General features: G+C 49.7%; 2 protein-coding genes across 5 annotated transcripts in view; one reads left to right on the plus strand and one right to left on the minus strand.

The window, feature by feature from the left end:
- MYBBP1A (MYB binding protein 1a) overlaps positions 1-8,787 on the plus strand; it is a 50,386-nt gene extending 41,599 nt beyond the window's left edge. The window contains exons 25-28 of one of the 3 annotated variants that reach the window (XR_014541898.1): positions 1,746-1,847; positions 6,026-6,150; positions 7,638-8,208; positions 8,341-8,787. Coding sequence is in view for 2 of the 3 variants with exons in the window: in XM_083587451.1 (XP_083443577.1) it covers positions 1,746-1,847; positions 6,026-6,150; positions 7,638-8,034 (624 nt within the window). In the remaining variant the exon portion in view is untranslated. Of the gene's footprint in view, positions 1-1,745; positions 1,848-6,025; positions 6,151-7,637 lie in introns of all 3 variants that reach the window. The other 2 variants (XM_083587451.1, XM_083587450.1) reach the window with 2 other exon arrangements.
- A 5,722-nt stretch (positions 8,788-14,509) lies between these two features.
- SPNS2 (SPNS lysolipid transporter 2, sphingosine-1-phosphate) overlaps positions 14,510-17,821 on the minus strand; it is a gene marked incomplete at its 5' end in the record, with an annotated part of 102,011 nt that continues 98,699 nt past the window's right edge. For both annotated transcript variants that reach the window (XR_014541933.1, XM_083587753.1), the window contains one exon: positions 14,510-17,187. The remainder of the gene's footprint in view (positions 17,188-17,821) is intronic.

Consider the following 17,821-nt stretch of genomic DNA (forward strand, 5'->3'; position numbering starts at 1 on the left):
AGCAACATTTTTTACTGGAATCATCGACTCCTAGAATGGTAGCATTGGAAGGGACCCCCACGGGTCAAACCCCTGCGAGGCAAGAATCGCAGCTAAAGGATCCCTGACAGGTGGCCATCCAACCTCTGCTTAAAAACTCCTGCGAAAGGAACAGACGATAATTCGGTTGGTGGAGCACCTGCTGTTGCACAGACATCTTTAGCTGAATGAATTGGAGAGCAGTTGATGGGGAAGATTGCAGGGAGCCATTGTCTGGCAGAGGGACACGGGTGGCTCTGTGGGTTAAACCACAGAGCCTAGGACTTGCTGATCAGAAGGTCGGCGGTTCGAATCCCCGCGACGGGGTGAGCTCCCGTTGCTCGGTCCCTGCTCCTGCCAACCTAGCAGTTCGAAAGCACGTCAAAGTGCAAGTAGATAAATAGGTACCGCTCCGGCGGGAAGGTAAATGGCGTTTCCGTGTGCTGCTCTGGTTCGCCAGAAGCGGCTTAGTCATGCTGGCCACATGACCCGGAAGCTGTACGCCGGCTCCCTCAGCCAATAAAGCGAGATGAGCGCCGCAACCCCAGAGTCGGTCACGACTGGACCTAATGGTCAGGGGTCCCCTTTACCTTTACCTTTACTGTCCGGCACAGTGGACAGGACTAGGCTAGATCAGGCCAATACAAGACCAGCCCACCCACAACACACCAGGGGGCAATGAATGCCTCTGCAGCCAACAACAACAACAACAACTATTATTATTATTATTATTATTATTATTATTATTATTATTATTATTTATTAATATCCCGCCCTCCCCAGCCGAAGCCGGGCTCTGAGTGGCTAACAACAATAAAAGTAACACAGCATTCTAAAATCAATTCAAAATCAAATTAATGGCTCTACTCCTCTCCCCGCTCTGTCTCATTCTGAGGAGATGAAGCGGGGTCCTTCCTTAGAGCAAGGCATTCTGGGAGGAGGGGACCAGGAAGAGAACTCGTGACCCGCTGCTGTGGAACTTCAAAGTTCTGTGTCGCGTGTCGCATACGTTGAACCTCTGTGAAGTTCGGCACTTGTCAGTCCCCAACTCCCACATTTATGGGGCTGTACCACTGTCCCTGACCCCAAGTTCACACAGCAAAAACCCAAATGTATGTGGAGACCTATGGGACCCTGATGATTTTGCGGAGTTGATACTCTCACGAGAAGCTGAGGCGCCTAAGGAATAGGACCATTGAAATGAATGGGACCCAAGCTGGTCAGGCCCATTATTTCCAATGGGTTTTCTCTGAGGAGGACTAGCACTGGAGACAATCCCTAGGCCAAGAGGGGGGGGGGGTTACCTTTGGCCTGCCAGATGTTGCTGAACTGCAACTCCCATCAGGCCTAACAGGCATGACCAGTGGTCAGGCACGATGGGAGTTATAGTTGGGGGGGGCTGGGTTATTTCCCTCTCATTCTATTAATAAAACCAAAAACAGCAGACCAAGTTTCACAAAACATAATTCATTTCCTTCAGTTGCTTTTGTTCCCGAAGTTCACTAGTTTTTCTGCCCATGTAACTTTCCATACTTTCTTACACCATGATTCTAACGATAGATTTTTAATGTTCTGGAGTGATTGTTTTCTGATCCTATGCCTTATTTTCTCTTTTTGTGGCAGTGCTGAGGAAACCGCAACAAATAACATAAATGTCTTGAGGTCCCTCTTCGTGGATATGATTTTCGTGGTAATTGATTTCATTTTCTTCCTTCCTTTTTTCTCAGACTTTAAAGACAGTGAGTGAAATCAAGGTCAAGGTGGACCAGGAGAAGATCATCAAATGTCTGGAGCTACTGAACTACCTCATAAAAACTGTGACTCAGCAGGTAGATTTTGCTCTTCCAGCCTGGTTTTATCTTTTATCTGGGACACTGGAGTCTCTTAGCTCACGTAAATTGATCATATGGACCTTTCCTCTTTGGATTAAGATTGCTGTTCCGCTATGTCTTTGTAGTTGAGAATAGGTGTTTCTTGGTGTGAGATAAGGCTGGATGGAAATTAAGTCTTACTGTACATTGGGGATGATGATGATGATGGTGATAATAATAATAATTTTATTCTTTATACACCACCCATCTGACTGGGTTGCCCTAGCCACTCTGGGCAGCTTCCAGAATATAACAGAACACAGCGAAACACTTGACATTATTTTTTTTTCCAATACAGGGCTGTTTTCAGATGTCTTTGGAAAGTTGGGTAGTTGTTCATCTTGTGTAGTTGTTGACATCTGATGGGAGGGTGTTCCACAGGGCGGGTGCAACTACTGAGAAGGCCCTCTCCCTGGTTCCCTGTAACCTCACTTCTCGCAGTGAGGGAACCAGTAGAAGACCTTTGGAGGAGAACCTCAGTGTCTGTGCTGAATGATGCGGGTGGAGACACTCCTTCAGGTATACTGGGCCGAAGCTGTTTAGAGCTTTAGAGGTCAGCACCAACACTTTGAGTTGTGCTTGGAAACGTACTGAGAGCCAACGTGGATCCTTTAGGACTGGTGGTATATGGTCCTGGCAGCTGCTCCATGTTCTGCCAGCCTTGACTCCTGGTTCCTTGTCCTGTGTCTTTATCTCCTGGACCACCAGCGCTTTGTATCAACCACAAACCAAACGGACTCAGGTCTGAGCTTCAAGGGCTCCACCTGGGAATGGCATCAGCCCTGCCTCCTGATTCAGTCATCAGATCCCAGGGCCAATCCCTGTTCCACCTTATCCCAGGTTCTGAACTTCCTCCTCCCTGAGGAGCATCTTAGCCCATCAGAGAAGATCTTGCTTCCTTCTCTCATCCTGCATACTGTCCTGGACGTCGCCTGTGCTGGGGGCTATGTTTACCTGTCTGTGTTCCCTCTGATGGCTGCTTCTGAAACCCAGCCCCCATCCACATGTGTACGTCACTCTTGGTGCCGGGCTCTCATACCCCCCCCCCTTTGGACCCTGCAAATCTTGACTGCTTAGCTGCCTGTCCCTGGATGGTCCCCAGTAGAGAGTGAATGAGTTGTTGCTGAGCGACTGATTCAGCGGATGGGTGAATGAATGAAATCAAGCAATGAATGAATCATTCGTATTTTATCCCCCTTGCAGCGAACATGATGGGGAAGGAAGCTGTGGCATGAAGGAGAACAATGATGCATTCTGCATATGCTCAACATTATTCTGGCCTTGCAGGAGAGCAAGAGCAACTTCATGCCAGCCCCAGTTCATATGTTGATTCCTCCCCTCCCCCTTCTTCTTTAACTGTTATTATGCAAGGCGATCCTTCGCCTTCTTTTGAGCATATTTATTTATTGGTGGATTGTTTAGAATTGTAGGCTTGGAAGGGACCCCAAGGCATAGCTGTCAACTGTCCCTTATTTGGCGGGAAACTCCCTTATCCCAGCGCCGTGTCCCGCTGCTGTCCCTTATTGATGATGTTCCTTAAATTTCCCGGGTTTCAAAGGAAGCAGCTCCTCTCTCTCCCTCCCTCCCTGCCGGCCAGGGAGGAGGGAGGCTCCAACTGTGTTGCTTGGCTGCACGGTCCGCCCCCCTCGGGCCTCCTCTCACCAGCCTCGGCCCCTGGGAGCCCCTCCCCGCCGGGACTGGCAGGAGTCTTGGGCCCTTCCACCACCATCCTCCTCGCAGGTGCCAAACTGAGCTTCTCTGCCTGGGGCCTCCCCTCTGCGCGGTGCCACCGCTCCCTCTAGGCCGCCGAAGGACCAAGATGAGATGGGCAGCCTGGCGCGGCCTATGAATTGCTGAGGAGCCTTGAGAGGAGAGCAAGGGCAACCATAGAGAAAGCAGTTCAGAGAGAGGAGGCGGAGGTGTGGGCAGGTGTTCCAAGGGCTAACCATAGAGGGGGAAAGCGGAGGAAGGACCATAAGTGCTTCTCCAATAGATTTGTAGTGGTAGACTAGCATAGATGGTCTGATCTGCGGGTTTACTTCGGGTGCTATTTCTCCCCCCTCCCCCACTTTCCTCCCGCCCCACCTGATGGAACTGAGAGTTGCAGATGGAGCACGAGAGAAAAGATACAGAACTGCAGCAGCATCTTCGTAGCTTGGACTTCGTTTAGCGTGAAAAGTGGTTTCATCAGCTGGTGTCTTGAGCAGCAACCTCTGGAAACGAAGGGCTAAAAACCAGCGGTGCTCTCCCAAATTATCTGGTCCTTTTTAACTTCGTATTTCAGCTGGTTGACTAAAATCCCTTATTTTCAAGGCTGCTGATCCCTTATTTTCGAGGCTGCTGGTCCTTTGTTTTCAAATCTGTAAGTTGACAACTATGCCCCAAGGGTCATCTAGTCCAACCTCCTGCAATGCAGGAACCATAACTAAAAGCGCTTGTAAGACCTTAGGGATCCTTAGAAGTTTGTTTTGGGGGGGGCTGGGGAGCTAGATTGTCAGTGGAAAAAATCATTTGCGGCTTTTTCGACAGCTGTGTGGGTGAGACAAGGACAGGCCCCTTGTGGGAGAGAGAGGTTGACAGCTCAAGCAGACAGGAAGGAGCCAACCCAGGTTTCCCTTCTGGGTCTCCAGCTTCCCCTGAGCTTCCTTCTCCCGGGTCTCTTCCCTCCTCCCTCCCAATGATACCATCCTTCTCACCCCCCTTAGACACCATGTCTTTCTGTGAAATCGCCGGCAATCTGTAGCCAGTGGCAGCAGCCAGGGAATCATCAGCACAGCTTCCCCAGCCCTGACAATGACGGGGGAACCTCAGCAGCGATTTGTTCACATATTATCCATTTCTCAGCACAGCCTTCGTGTGTAATGATCCCAAGCGGGTGGGGGGGGGGGGTGAAGGGCAGGAACGCACCATAAAACTCAGGTATAAGATATCCCATTTTATCTATTTTGGAAGAAGACCAGACTCTACAGGTAGATGTGTTTAGAAAGAATTTTATTTATCAGTATAAGCTGGCTGGCCTTGAGCGCTGCAGTTCTCTTCGCTGGGTGGTCTTGAGAAAACTTGGCCCGGCTTCAGACATCCCTGGATGGGGGGGGAAAAAGGGCAGTGAGTGGGATGGCTGGAATTTAGCAGCACCACCCAGAGCACCCTCCACTGGCATCTGCCCAGCAACTTCATCCACTAACTTCAGCCTGCCAGTTTCCACAGCTTTCACCTGTTCACAAATATCCGCCCGTTTCCTTTTTTGCACACCGCGTTTGCATGAATGCGCACACGCCACTTGCCTCGACCACATTCTCACTCACACACAAACATGCAGCAGCCAACATCCACGAAGAACTCCAGCAGGGACGTTTCTTCGTCATTCGCTCTCCATTCATGCCCTGGCTTCAAGTCCACAAATATCCGCCAGCTTCTGTTGACTGGTGTCTGAAAGTGAGCTTCAACAGACCTTTTATCTGGAACTCCTGTCTCTCATTCCATAACATCCGCTGCCTCTGTTGTCTTTTGTGCATCCATTAATTTTTTTCCCCCAAGAAGACACTTAAGTGGAGATTTCCATCCTGGTTTGTCTACTTTGAATCTGACTTTTAAAAAAAAGCAAATACAGTAGAACCTCTACTTACGACTGCCTCTACTTGGGCCCGATCCAAGTTGCGACCGCAGCAAACCCGGAAGTAAATACTGGGTTTGCCCTGATTCGCGTACGTGCAGAAGTGACTTCTGCTGTTTGCGCATGTGCAGAAGCGGCAAGCGGCTGCCGCCGTCTGCACATGCGCAGAAGCACACTGCTGCTAAATGCACCAGCGACCCGGATCGACTTAGAACTCCACGGACGGACCTCTGGAACTGATTACGTCCATAAGTAGAGATTCCACTGTACATATATGAAACTGTTTTTATATGCTTATATTAAGTTGCTCTGAGATACATATCTGAAACTGAAATTAATTAACATGGCGACATATGGCTGCTCCTTCGTTTAGGGAGACCCAAGAGCTCCGTTGCGGGGTCGGGACCGCATCTTGCCAATTTGTGAGCGTGTAAAGATGCCGATTTGCAGTTTGCGTGACTTATTTGAGGTGCAGTGTTTGGTGGGTGCCAACCAATCTGGCTTTGTGGTCTTTCCCCTTCAGAAGCTGAACGTGGATCTGGCAGGGCTGCGCCAGGTGCTGCAGGCGCTGAGTCAGCACGAAGGCTTCGGGAGGTCCACACGACTCGACAATATCTACTGGAACGTCATGAAGCTCCTGGGCGTCACGTAGGTGCTTTGTTTTGGGGCGAAACCTGGCCGGATGTGAATCGCATTGTTGGCCCTTGCGTTTATTTATTACTTGCATTAAAATGAAAGCTCATGAGAGGTCCCCAGCAGGAGAACCTCTTTGGTGTAGTGGACAGACTACGGGCATGGGAGACCCGGGTTCAAATCCTCACTCAGCCAGGAACAACCTCCCTCGCAGGGTGGCTGTAAGGATGAAATGAGTAGAGGGAAGACCATGTCTGCCTGCTTGAGGTCCTCAGAGGAAAGGTGGGATATAAATATAATGCCACTGAAATGTGGCTTACTGGTAGAACATTGCTCTGTCCCAGGTTCCATCCTTGGCATCTCCAGGTGGGGCTGGGAAGGACCCCTCCCTGAAACCCTGGAGAGCTGCTGCCAGTCAGTGTAGACAGCACTAAGCTAGATGGACCAGTGGTCTGATTCTGTCTGAGGCAGCTGCCTAGGCTCCTAACAACAGCAACCTGGGTTGGAACAGCACAGGGATGTCTTCAACTCCTTTCCCCCTTGCCATATTCCCAACTTTCCACTCTACTCGCCTGCAGTTGCAGTTCCATAAATGAAGATGTATCTGAGGGCCGCTCAGGTTTTATTTGGCTCTATGCATTAAGACGGCTTCATAATCTTTGGCCTGTTAAATATGATGCCTGGTGTGCAGGTGCACTTGGGGGGGCGGTGCAGAGGGCAATGTGAGCAGGATGCAGCAGGGCAGTCATGCACACTGTTAGCCCCCCCCCCTGAAAAATGTGCCCGGGCTCCACGCCACCCCCCTGCCCCTATCCAGGTGTTTAGAAAGTTGATGCAAGTTTTAATTTGCTTTTAGTCTATTGTTATTTTAACGTTTCAAAATGCCATATTGTTGCTGATTTTTCTTAGTGATCATTTTATTGCTTGGTTATTATTATTTTTATTTTACAATCAAGCAGTGTATAAATAAATAAATGAAGCATTCAGAGGGGACCCAGGTTTGGGAAGCCTGGAAGAGATGAGCTTTACTTCCTTTAAAAGAGGCCCCATGGATATAGAGTACAGTGGTACCTCTAGTTAAGAACTTAATTAGTTCTGGAGGTCCGTTCTCAACCCAAAATTGTTCTTAACCTGAGGTACCACTTTAGCTAATGGAGCCTCCCGCTGCTGCTGCACTGCCGGAGCACAATTTCTGTTCTCATCCTGAAGCAAAGTTCTTAACCTGAAGCACTATTTCTGGGCTAGGGGAGTCTGTAACCTGAAGCATCTGTAATCCGAGGTACCACTGTACACATGTTCCACAGGGCCTCTTTTAAAAGATTCACCCTGTATAAATATCATAATAACAGGGCTGCGGGGAGCCACTGCTCTTAACCTGCCATAAAACTGCATCATAGATATACACACCACCCCTTTTGCTGTCCTGCGATTTATCCAGCCCGCCCGTTTCTCTGTCCGGTGTCTTTTCAAAGCAACTTGGACCATCTTCTCTTGATTTCCAGGCGACCGGTCAAGGAGAAAGCCCCGGCCCAGCCGAAGAACCCAGCCGCAGCCGAGGCGCCGAAGCGGAAGAAAAAGGGCTTCCTGCCTGCCACCAAGATACGCAAGAACCGCAAAAAGGTGCCACCAAGCCAGTCCCAGGAGAACAGTGCCGAGAACGGCGGCAAAGAGGCCGCCACGACTGTTGCAGACAACGCCACCCCTGCGGGGAAGAAGAGGAGAAGGAAGAGGAAGAACCGAGGGGGAGGCGGCGGCCAGAGCCAAGTGTCCATGGAGGGTCCTCCAGCCAAAAAGCCAGCGCAGCCACAAGGGCGCGGCAAAAAGGCCGATGTGCAGCAGGGCAGTTTGAAGAAGAAGAAAAAGAAGAAGGGAAAGAAAGGGAAGATAGCAGAGGACTGACTTGTGAAGGGAACTGGAAGGGGGAAAGTGCTGGAGCCTTCACCAATGTGGCGCCCTCCAGATTTTTGGGACTACAACTCCCATCAGCCCCAGCCAGCATGCTGTAGTCCAAAACGCCTGGAGGGCGCCAGGTTGGCCAAGGCTGGGGAATAAACCTTTTGCACCTTTTGTTTGGCTTAAACCAGGGTTTCCCAGACTTGGGTCCTCTGCTGTGGTTGGACTACAACTCCCATCATCCCTAGGTAGCAGGACCAGTGGTCTGGCTGTTTTTTGGGACTACAATTCCCATTATCCCTGAGACCCAAGTTTGGGAAACCCTGGTTAAATAATCCACTGAATGCAAATGTGTGATAAGCATCCCTTTTATGTATATAAAAAAATCAGCTTGCAGAGTTTTAACTATACTACTATAATATTACTATAGTAGACTGTTACTGGTAGTATATTACTACTGATTGGAAGTCTAGTACTCTGCTCCAGAGTTACTAGCCTTGGAACAAATAAATAAAAGGTTTTGGGCCCCTTGGTTAACGTGCTTGGAAAGCCCAAAGGAAGCCAGATCACAGATAATATAACACATTTTGGGTTTAAATGGAAGCAGCCTCTTTTAGACGACGCTGTCGAAACTCCTTGGAACATTCAGATTTATGATCCTCTCCAGTCCGCTGTCCTGACCTTTTTAATAACAGAAGGCTGCAAGTTACTCTGCTGTTGGATGTGTAATCCTTCATAAAAATTATATGTTTTAAAAGAGTTAGCAGTGGTGACGTCTCTGTTAGAGCTGGAACAGGTTTTTCTCTGCATGTCCTTATTTGATAGAGATGGGTGGGGGGAATCAATGCCCCCCGCCTTTGCAAAAGATTAACAGTCAATATAATAAAGGATTGTCCTAGAGCTGGAAGGGAGGTCCAGTGTCTTCCAGTCCAGCCCTCTGCCAGTGCAGGAAATCTGTTTCAGAGATCCAACCTCTTCTTCAGCACCTTCTGAGATGCTCCTTTGGACTTCTGGACAATCAGACGTCCTTCCTCTTGTAGTTTGAACCCTCTGGTGTGGCTTATGCCACCTGGGACAACGGAAAATGATGTTGCTGAAGTTTATTCGGTGGGGGAGAATAAAACAATGAAAGGAATAGTTTCTCATAGAAAAAAATTGAGAAAAATAGTGCCTGTATTTTCTGTTTCATATCTCATGTTCTACAAATGCTAGAAGCATGCTTATACTTTTGTAACTTTATACTCTAGAGCGGCTAGTCCTTCCTTTTATCACTTGATCTGTTTTTGCCAGGTTGAGCACAGTTTCCCTTGTTTTGGAGAAGACAAAGGCAAAGCAGGAGCTGAGAATTCCTGCATTGCAGGGGGTTGGACTAGATGACCCCGAAGCTCCCTTCCAACTCCACGATTCTGTGATTCTGTGACTTCCATCATCTTTGCACTTCCTCTTGTGCTAAACCTAAAAAGCCCTTCAAAAAAATGTAATTATACAAAAAGCGGCATGTCGTCAAGCACAGCGTCCAAGGACAATTTTCTAAGCTGTACCACACCACCGTTTGTTAATCCTCACAAGGCTGTACCAGCCTGCAAATGATCCACCGTCTCCCCTGTTTATATTTCCACAGTTCATGAATTCTTAAATACGTCAGGCTGTTAGCCAGCCAGATGCCAAATCTGCTTCTTGTGTTCTGTCCTGCTGGTGAATTTCTGCCTCAACGGGATGCCAAGTATATTGACACATGCCTACCTGCAGCACTAGAGATCTCTGCTCAAAAGTTTGGCAGGGCTTGCTGACTTACTCTTGGTTTGCGGCCTAAATCATACATCTTAACTGGACCTAAATCGTAATCTTCAATAGGGTCTGTCAATACAATTTGGGGGCTACTAAACCTAGCAGTTCGAAGGGACGTCAAAGTGCAAGTAGATAAATAGGTACCGTTCTGGCGGGAAGGTTAATGGCGTTTTCGTGTGCTGCTCTGGTTCTCCAGAAGCGGCTTAGTCATGCTGGCCACATGGCCCAGAAGCTGTACACCGGCTCCCTCGGCCAATAAAGTGAGATGAGCGCCGCAACTCCAGAGTCGGCCACGACTGGACCTAATGGTCAGGGGTCCCTTTACCTTTACCTTTAAAGTCTAATTTTGGTTGGGTCAATACATTGGTCCAGTTTTCTTAAAAGAGCAGACGGTGAGGCAAACCAGTGCCTGGTCCACACCACTTTAAGGCAGCTCAGTGATGGACTTCTCTGTATGAAAACTCAAGCCCCTGCATGTAGAAAACTAGTAGGAAAGAGGGTTCCTAGGGACACTCCTCACTTATATGCTAGATTTCTATCTGCAGTGCACGTTTGTAATTTACACAGAAACAGAGCAGGCAGAAGACACGAGCACAGCTCCCCAGTGTTTTTATAACGCATAAAGCTTGATATTCCTCCTCGGATCCGTTCATCCTTCGGCCTGTCACGTCTTGCTTCTCTGCGGGTGCCGTAGAATAGGATTGGATGTGGAGAGGAGCGTAGGAAGACATCAGGGCCATGTGCGTCCCCCACGTCCCTCCGTTCAGTCTCGCTGTTTTAATTATTCTTTAATGATGCAGCTACAACAGCCCACCCTCTGCGTATGTCTTGAAGGAAACAGCTGCTCATCTTTTGTGCCTGAGGAGAAGAGGCGGCACGTCCCGTTGGAGAACATTCATAAGAGCCGCTAAAAAGTTTTCTGCTGAGGAGAAGCGGATCTCTGCGTGGTGCAAAAAGGACCATCTTGCCAAGCAGCCGGGCGATTCGAGGTTCCAGACCCCTTGAGGACAAGGGTACCATGGCAACGCTCCCATCTGCATCTCCCTCGTGGCCTGGGAAGAGGCCTTTTGACATATGAAGAGGATTAGGCATCTGAGGGGAAATGGGTGGATGAAAATGGCTGGCGCCACGGGCAACAGCCTCCTTCACTAGTTCCCCCAGGGAGGTTTCCATCCTACGGAGTTCTGGGTACTTTGAAAATGGGGACTTAAACCACCTGCTTTTTGCTGTCTGAGGAGAAGCAGTACTAACAGAGGGGTGTGAGAGATTCTGTAGTATTCTGCGCACCACAATGTTGCGGTGAGGAGCTCTCGTCCAGGGTTGCAGCAGCCAGCCACGCTCTTTTTCAGGATACTCCATTGCACGCTCCCCCATACAGTTTCTATTCGCTGCTCCTTCAGCTGCCAGCCAGCATTTTGTGGCTACATCCGTACCACACACTTAAAGCACTATGATGCCACTTTTTTTTTTGCCAATTATTTTTTATTGATTTTCCACAATCTTTAACCAATTGCCGCCAAAGTAATACAAATTTAATACTTATTAAAATTAAAGTGACACCACTTTCTTGTGGCCTTCCGCAAACACCCCTGGGGAATGTGTTAAAGGTGCTGATTGATTTTAGGCGTCCCGATTCCTAGATTTTTATTTTTATTTTTGAGTTCTCCCTGGTACGGAGTACTGGCACCTTGTTTTATTTCTGCTGCTGTAATGGGCCAGGAGTCGGCTTCACCTGTTGAACAGCAGCCTGGAGGGGGGAGAAGATGGAGTGACTCCACCTGCAGCTCATCAGCCTTCAAGGACTCAATAGAAGGTGCTGTTAAGAAGCAGCTGGCTTCAGCTGCCTTAAGCTTGAGCTTCCAGCAGCCATCAAATGCTGGAAACGATGTTTGCAGTTCCTGGCTTCTTGCTCGTCTTGACCCCTGAACCCATGATCATTGGATTCCTGGACCGTCTGACCGCATGGATTGCTGTTAGCCCGACCCTGGGACTGGACCTGACTTCGGATGCTGACCGAAGTCCACCTCAGAGATGCTTCTGGTTGGCTGGTTTGCACCTTGTCGCTCAGCAATGAGATTATGACAACTGCCCGCGGCAGCCATTTTGTGCTGGCACCCACGGCGCTGCCCTCCATGAGGAGCGGCACCTTGCTTCTTTAATCAAAACAGCACTGCCCATTTCCCTCACACAGCTACAATCCCAGGCGTCCCTGTAAAGAGGGACGGACAGGCTGAGAAATATAATAATAATTTATTATTTGTACCCTGCCCATCTGGCTGGGTTTCCCCAGCCACTCTGGGCGGCTTCCACAGAGACCAAAGATACACTAAAATGTCACACATTAAAAACTTCCCTGAACAGGGCTGCCTTAAGATGTCTTCTGAATGTCAGGTAGTTATTTATCTCTTTGACCTCTGATGGGAGGGCGTTCCACAGGGCGGGCGCCACTACCGAGAAGGCCCTCTGCCTGGTTCCCTGTAACTCCACTTCTCGCAGTGAGGGAACCACCAGAAGGCCCTCAGAGCTGGACCTCAGCATCTGGGCAGAACGATGGGGGTGGAGACGATAAACCGCTTGGGAAATTGCAGCACCCTTAGCAACATGCGGCTTCCAGAATTCTTTGGGGAAATCCATGGGAGTCCAAAGTGATTTCGCTGTGCTTTAAATGAATGGCGTGTATCTGGCCAGACGCAGAGGAGGTCATTCAGCAGGTTATTCCACCTGAAATGCTGCAGGCCTGGGCTTTGCTGTCCAGCAAGCCAACATGCCCCCACCTTGCTTCCAGTCGCTGCCAGGCAGGTCGGGAGTTGGGGGGGTTGCAAAATGTATCCTAAGGTTGAAGGGGAACCGACCTGGGCCTTTTGAGGGAGATCGATGCTTTGCCAGCGATGTACTTTAGATAATCCAACACACAGCTCAGTCAGTAGAGCGTGAGCCTCTTAAACTCAGGGTTGTGGGTTCGAACCGCATGTTGGCCAAACTTATTCCTGCATTTCAGGGGGTTGGACTAGATGACCTGCAGGGTCCCTTCCAACTCTTACAATGCTATGTGGTCCTCAACAGATCGCCCCTAGAGGAATGTGTTGATTATGTGAGGGGAAATGCCCTTTTCATTTGCTCTCTTCGCAGTCCTGTTCAGCACCATTTCTGAGATGGGGTGGGCGGTTGGTTGTGGGGTGGGCGGTTGTGGAAACCGCTGTCAAGGTTCCTGCAGTGGGCGTTCCCTGTCGTTCGCGAGAGATGTCAAAAGCCAGCCTAAGCACATTATTAAAAGGCTATGCCCCCATTAAAAGCCCTCGGATGTGACCTGGCTCACCCCCTCCCCCGAAGCTCGCCTCTGAGCTGTGCCTTGTTATAAATTCTGCAAATTGGTTCTGCAAATGGAAGGGGGTGGTCGTGGCCTCTGGCAACTGGCAGTCTGTATGGGGGTTGTTCCTGCAGAGACGGTGTGTCAGGCAGCCGAATTGATTTGAGAGGATGAATCGTCCATGCCTGGAAGCTTCAGGGAATTCTGCCATGCCTGGGCACATGTGCATTTGCCTGAAGATGCATTGCTTGAATTGGGGGGGGGGAGGAGTGTGCATGCAAGGTTCACCCTCCTCTAACATCTTTGCGCTGATAAACACACATGTACACCCACCCACCCACATGTCAGTCACTGACTTCCCCCGTTTGCAGGCGGCTTCTACTAGAATCTGCCTGAATGCGAGTAGAACCATCCACACTGTAACAAGTCATTTAGCCCTAAGGCTAATCTCTCTGTAGCTGACAAAAACAGTCAGGGTGACAACGCTAAGCGGTCTAGAGGCCGATGATCTGAGCCCAGCTATGGCAACACAAATCTCAACAAGAGTTGCATTGGATCATATCAACGGCCCCATTTCTCTATTGATTTCCCCCTAAATTGATTTTTGAATTCTGAATTTATTGTTATTCACATTTTATACCGTATTTTATGCTGTTTTTTGTTGCATCAATTAAGTGTTTTAAATTTGTTGTTAGCCGCCCTGAGCCCGGTTTTCTGAACCGGGAAGGGCGGGGTATAAATAAAAAATTATTATTATTATTATCCCAGACCTTGCGGTCATCATCTGAGGCCCTTATCCATGTGCCACCTCCAGGAGGGGCCCGGACAGTGGCAACATGAGAACTGGCTTTTTCTGCGGTGGCTCCCCACTTATAGAACGCTCCCCGGTGCCATCATTACTGAGAATTAAGGGCTGTTGTAGTGGGGGTAAGGGACCCACCCTGAATCGCACAAGCAGAGCCCAGGTGAACCCAGATGGCAGCCCCACCCATTTCCTTCCTAGCGGTGAGAGACCAGCAGTGCCTCCTATTTGCCAAGATGCTGCTACAGAGGTGGCATGGGGGGGTGCTGACAAGGAGGAGGCAGACCCAGCTTCCAAGGAGCACATCACAGGTGTTGCTGCCATTGCGGCAGCAGCAGGAGACACGTTCCTTAGAGCCCGGATCTGCTGCCCCTGTGAATCCCGCCGCCCGAGGCAGTTGCCCTGCTTTGCCTCCTGCGTGGGCCGGCCCTACTTGTTTGCAGCAAGTCTCTTCCGATCTCTGCACAGGCATGGCTGTAAGCGCTGTTGGAGGAGAAACACCCGCGGTTTCCTTCAAAGCCGCTGTCTCACCTGGAACCTGCGTCTCCCGACAGGCAGCCGAGCGAGAGATGAAAGCCGGCACGAAGTGTTTAAATAGCTTTATTTCTTAATTTACATAATGCATATATTTATATTTAATTCTTCTTATACTCTGAGATCCATAATCAACTTCATTGCTCTTTAAAATATAAAATAGCCATTTTTCATCTTATTTGTTTTTGTTTTGCTTCTGAAAGAAAATCAGAAAACTGGTTCGAGTCCTGCCTTGTATAACAAGAAAACGTACGTCACATTTCCATCCCTTTCACCATTTGCCAAAGCGATTGTTTTTAAGTGTCTCTTTACAAGGAAAGAAAGACGGGGGGGAAAAGGACGGAGCAAATGACAAAAGCCCGGCTGTGAGAGGCAGGGTGAAAGGTGGAACATTTGAGGAGATGCGGGGAGATGATGAGGGTGGAGGTCAAGATTACTTTCCCATCTTGCGTGTTGATGCTTCGACCTGATTTATGCTCTGAGAGCGCACCTTTTTCTTAATGTTCTTCTGCGGCTGAAATTCAGACCATGGTGATATCTTCCCCTCCAGGCCCTGACAGCTATGCTCTCCCTGCCACTGCACCATTCTGTCTGGCAAATAAGTTCGGCCTAATCCCAGAGCTGGCTCATAGCTTTCCAATGCAAAAGTGGGTGCGTATAATAAACAGTAAACCTAGTTCCACTGTCTCTTTGCTTTGTATTTTTTAGGCCTCTTCTGGAGAGCTGCTTCCTATGTGCCTGTAGCTTTCTACATCTGAGTCAAGTAAACAGGTGAAGGACAAATGTCCTACACAAACCCACCCGCTGCTGCTATTCCTGTTGAGCATTTTGGAGCCCTCATCCTCAGGGGTTCATGCACAGAAGAGGCTCCCTGCTCCAGAAGTTTGCCCTCCGACCCTTGCGGTCTCTATGTGTGTGTGGAGTTAGCTTGCTTGTCTCCACCACCCCACTCGGCTGCAGAAAGCTTGTAGCGCCAACAACAGGAAGTTGAAGGGACTGACACTTCTATCAGGGATCTGTCGTGGAGAATTGGCACCATGTACCATGCAACTTAGGGACGTGGGTGGCGCTGTGGGTTAAACCACAGTGCCTAGGGCTTCCAATCAGAAGGTCGGCGGTTCGATTCCCCGTGACAGGGTGACCTCCTATTGCTCGGTCCCAGCTCCTACCCACCTAGCAGTTCGAAAGCACGTCAAAGTGCAAGTAGATAAATAGGTACCGCTCCAGCGGGAAGGTAAACGGCGTTTCCGTGCGCTGCTCTGGTTCGCCAGAAGTGGCTTAGTCATGCTGGCCACATGACCCGGAAGCTGTCTGCGGACAAACGCCAGCTCTCTCAGCCAATAAAGCGAGATGAGCGCCGCAACCCCAGAGTTGTCCGCGACTGGACCTAATGGTCAGGGGTCCCTTTACCCTTTTTACCATGCAACTTGGCAGGCCTTTCGTCTCCCAAGGTGCTACAACCTTTCAGCAGAGCCTCGAACCCCCATAGGAGTCACTACCCTCCTGGCCCTTGCTAGAGGTGGCAGGCAATATTCCTGACTATATGTGCTGATGTTAAATCCAACACAGCAGGAATCGCCCCTGCTGCTAACCCTCACGTTCTTTCTGCTTCTCTGAGTGAGTTGACAGGCGCTACTGGGAGCCAATCAGGTTCTTTCTGAAAACACCAATTTCTTGGAACAGCAGAGGCTGGAGATTTTGGGATCTGGGCGGGATCACTGTGGCTCCGCCGCAGCCTGCCCTACTCCCTCCAAAGCATTCCCCAACATTAAGCTACTCCCATAGCATTTGACTCCAACAGGAAACAGCAATTCTTCTTCGACCTGACCTTGACTCAAAAGCAACAACTATCTCACATTCACTTGCATTTAAAGAAACGGACACTCTGGGCAGCTTCATTTCTGACCCGGAGGACCATCAGTAGGTAGGTAACGTTCTCGGCTAAAGCTGCCCACGCCGCCTCTTTCTCTGTTGCTTCTCCCCGCCCCTCAAAGGGCTTGAAATTACGCTTGGATTCCCCAGTAGAAAGTTAAAACACCAAATTCCTGGCCAAGACCAAACCCTGCAGTGGCCTTGAGGTAGCTCCAGCAGCTTCCTGCTAGTGCAAAGAACACCTTTAAATTAAATATATATATGTAGGTATGTGAATGTGCCCAGCCGGTCCAATCTTTTTGACCTCCTGCAGAAAGTGTCCTATGCCATGATTCAATAATACAAAACGGATCTTGGCTTTCACAACCCAAAGCCGAGGCTCTGCTTCTCCAACTAGGATGATGCCTTTGGATGTAGACAAGAGATGGATGGCAAGAGCAGCAGTGTGTTCAATGGGGCAGGGAGTCTTCGCCGTTGACCCAAGGGAGCATCTTCATGGAGCCGAAAGCAAAGCTGTACACCGGTCCTCCAAGTGACTTCTTTTTGGGAAAGATGCCAGCCAGGAAGGTCCCTTCCCTCTGGAGCAGGGGAGACGGGAGATCTTCTTTACGCAAGACCGCAAAAGCACAGGACTCCACGTCTGTTGAGATGTGCTCCGACGGACTCCCCCTCTCCTCTGGCTGAAGTAACACCATGTCGCTGTGTAGTTGGTTCCCCGGGATGAATTTTCCGCGGCTCCATGTTCCGGGAAGGGTGGATCCGGGGGGGGGGGAGGGCGTCTCCTGCAGGTGCTCGTTTTGGGGTTCGGCGGCTGCCGGAGCTCACAAAAGCTTTCCTTCATCATCCGGGACGTCAGCTGTGCGGAAGGGAACAAAGACAAGTTGTTAGCGTGGAAGAAAGGAGACACACAAGCTTTCAGAGCAAGGGAGACAGTTGGATGTGTATTAGCTCGGACCACTAACGGGAATATGTGTGGCCATAATCCAACAGGCTGCAGAACTGGGCCAGAAGTAAGCAAGGGAAGACAGGTTCAGTTGTTTTCTATGGAAGTCTGCTGCATCAAGCAATTTGCTTACAGTGGTATCTTGTGTTAAGAACTTAATTCGTTCTGGAGGTCCGTTCTTAACCTGAAACTGTTCTTAACCTGAGGTACCACTTTAGCTAATGGGGCCTCCCGCTGCCACTGCACGATTTCTGTTCTCATTCTGAAGCAAAGTTCTTAACCCGAGGTACTATTTCTGGGTTAGCGGAGTCTGTAACCTAAAGCATCTGTAACCTGAAGTGTCTGTCAGTGGCGTAGTGTGGGTTGTCAGCACCCGGGGCAAGGCAAGTAATTTGCGCCCCCTAACCCGTGGATTTGCGCCCCCTAACCCGTGGATTTGCGCCCCCTAACCCATGGATTTGCCCTAACCCCAGATGTTGCGCCCGGTGCGGCCCGCCCCCCCTGCACCCCCCACGCTACGCCACTGGTGTCTGTAACCTGAGGGACC

The sequence above is a fragment of the Podarcis filfolensis genome, assembly GCF_964270895.1.
Source record: "Podarcis filfolensis genome assembly, chromosome: 15".
NCBI lineage: Eukaryota > Metazoa > Chordata > Lepidosauria > Squamata > Lacertidae > Podarcis > Podarcis filfolensis.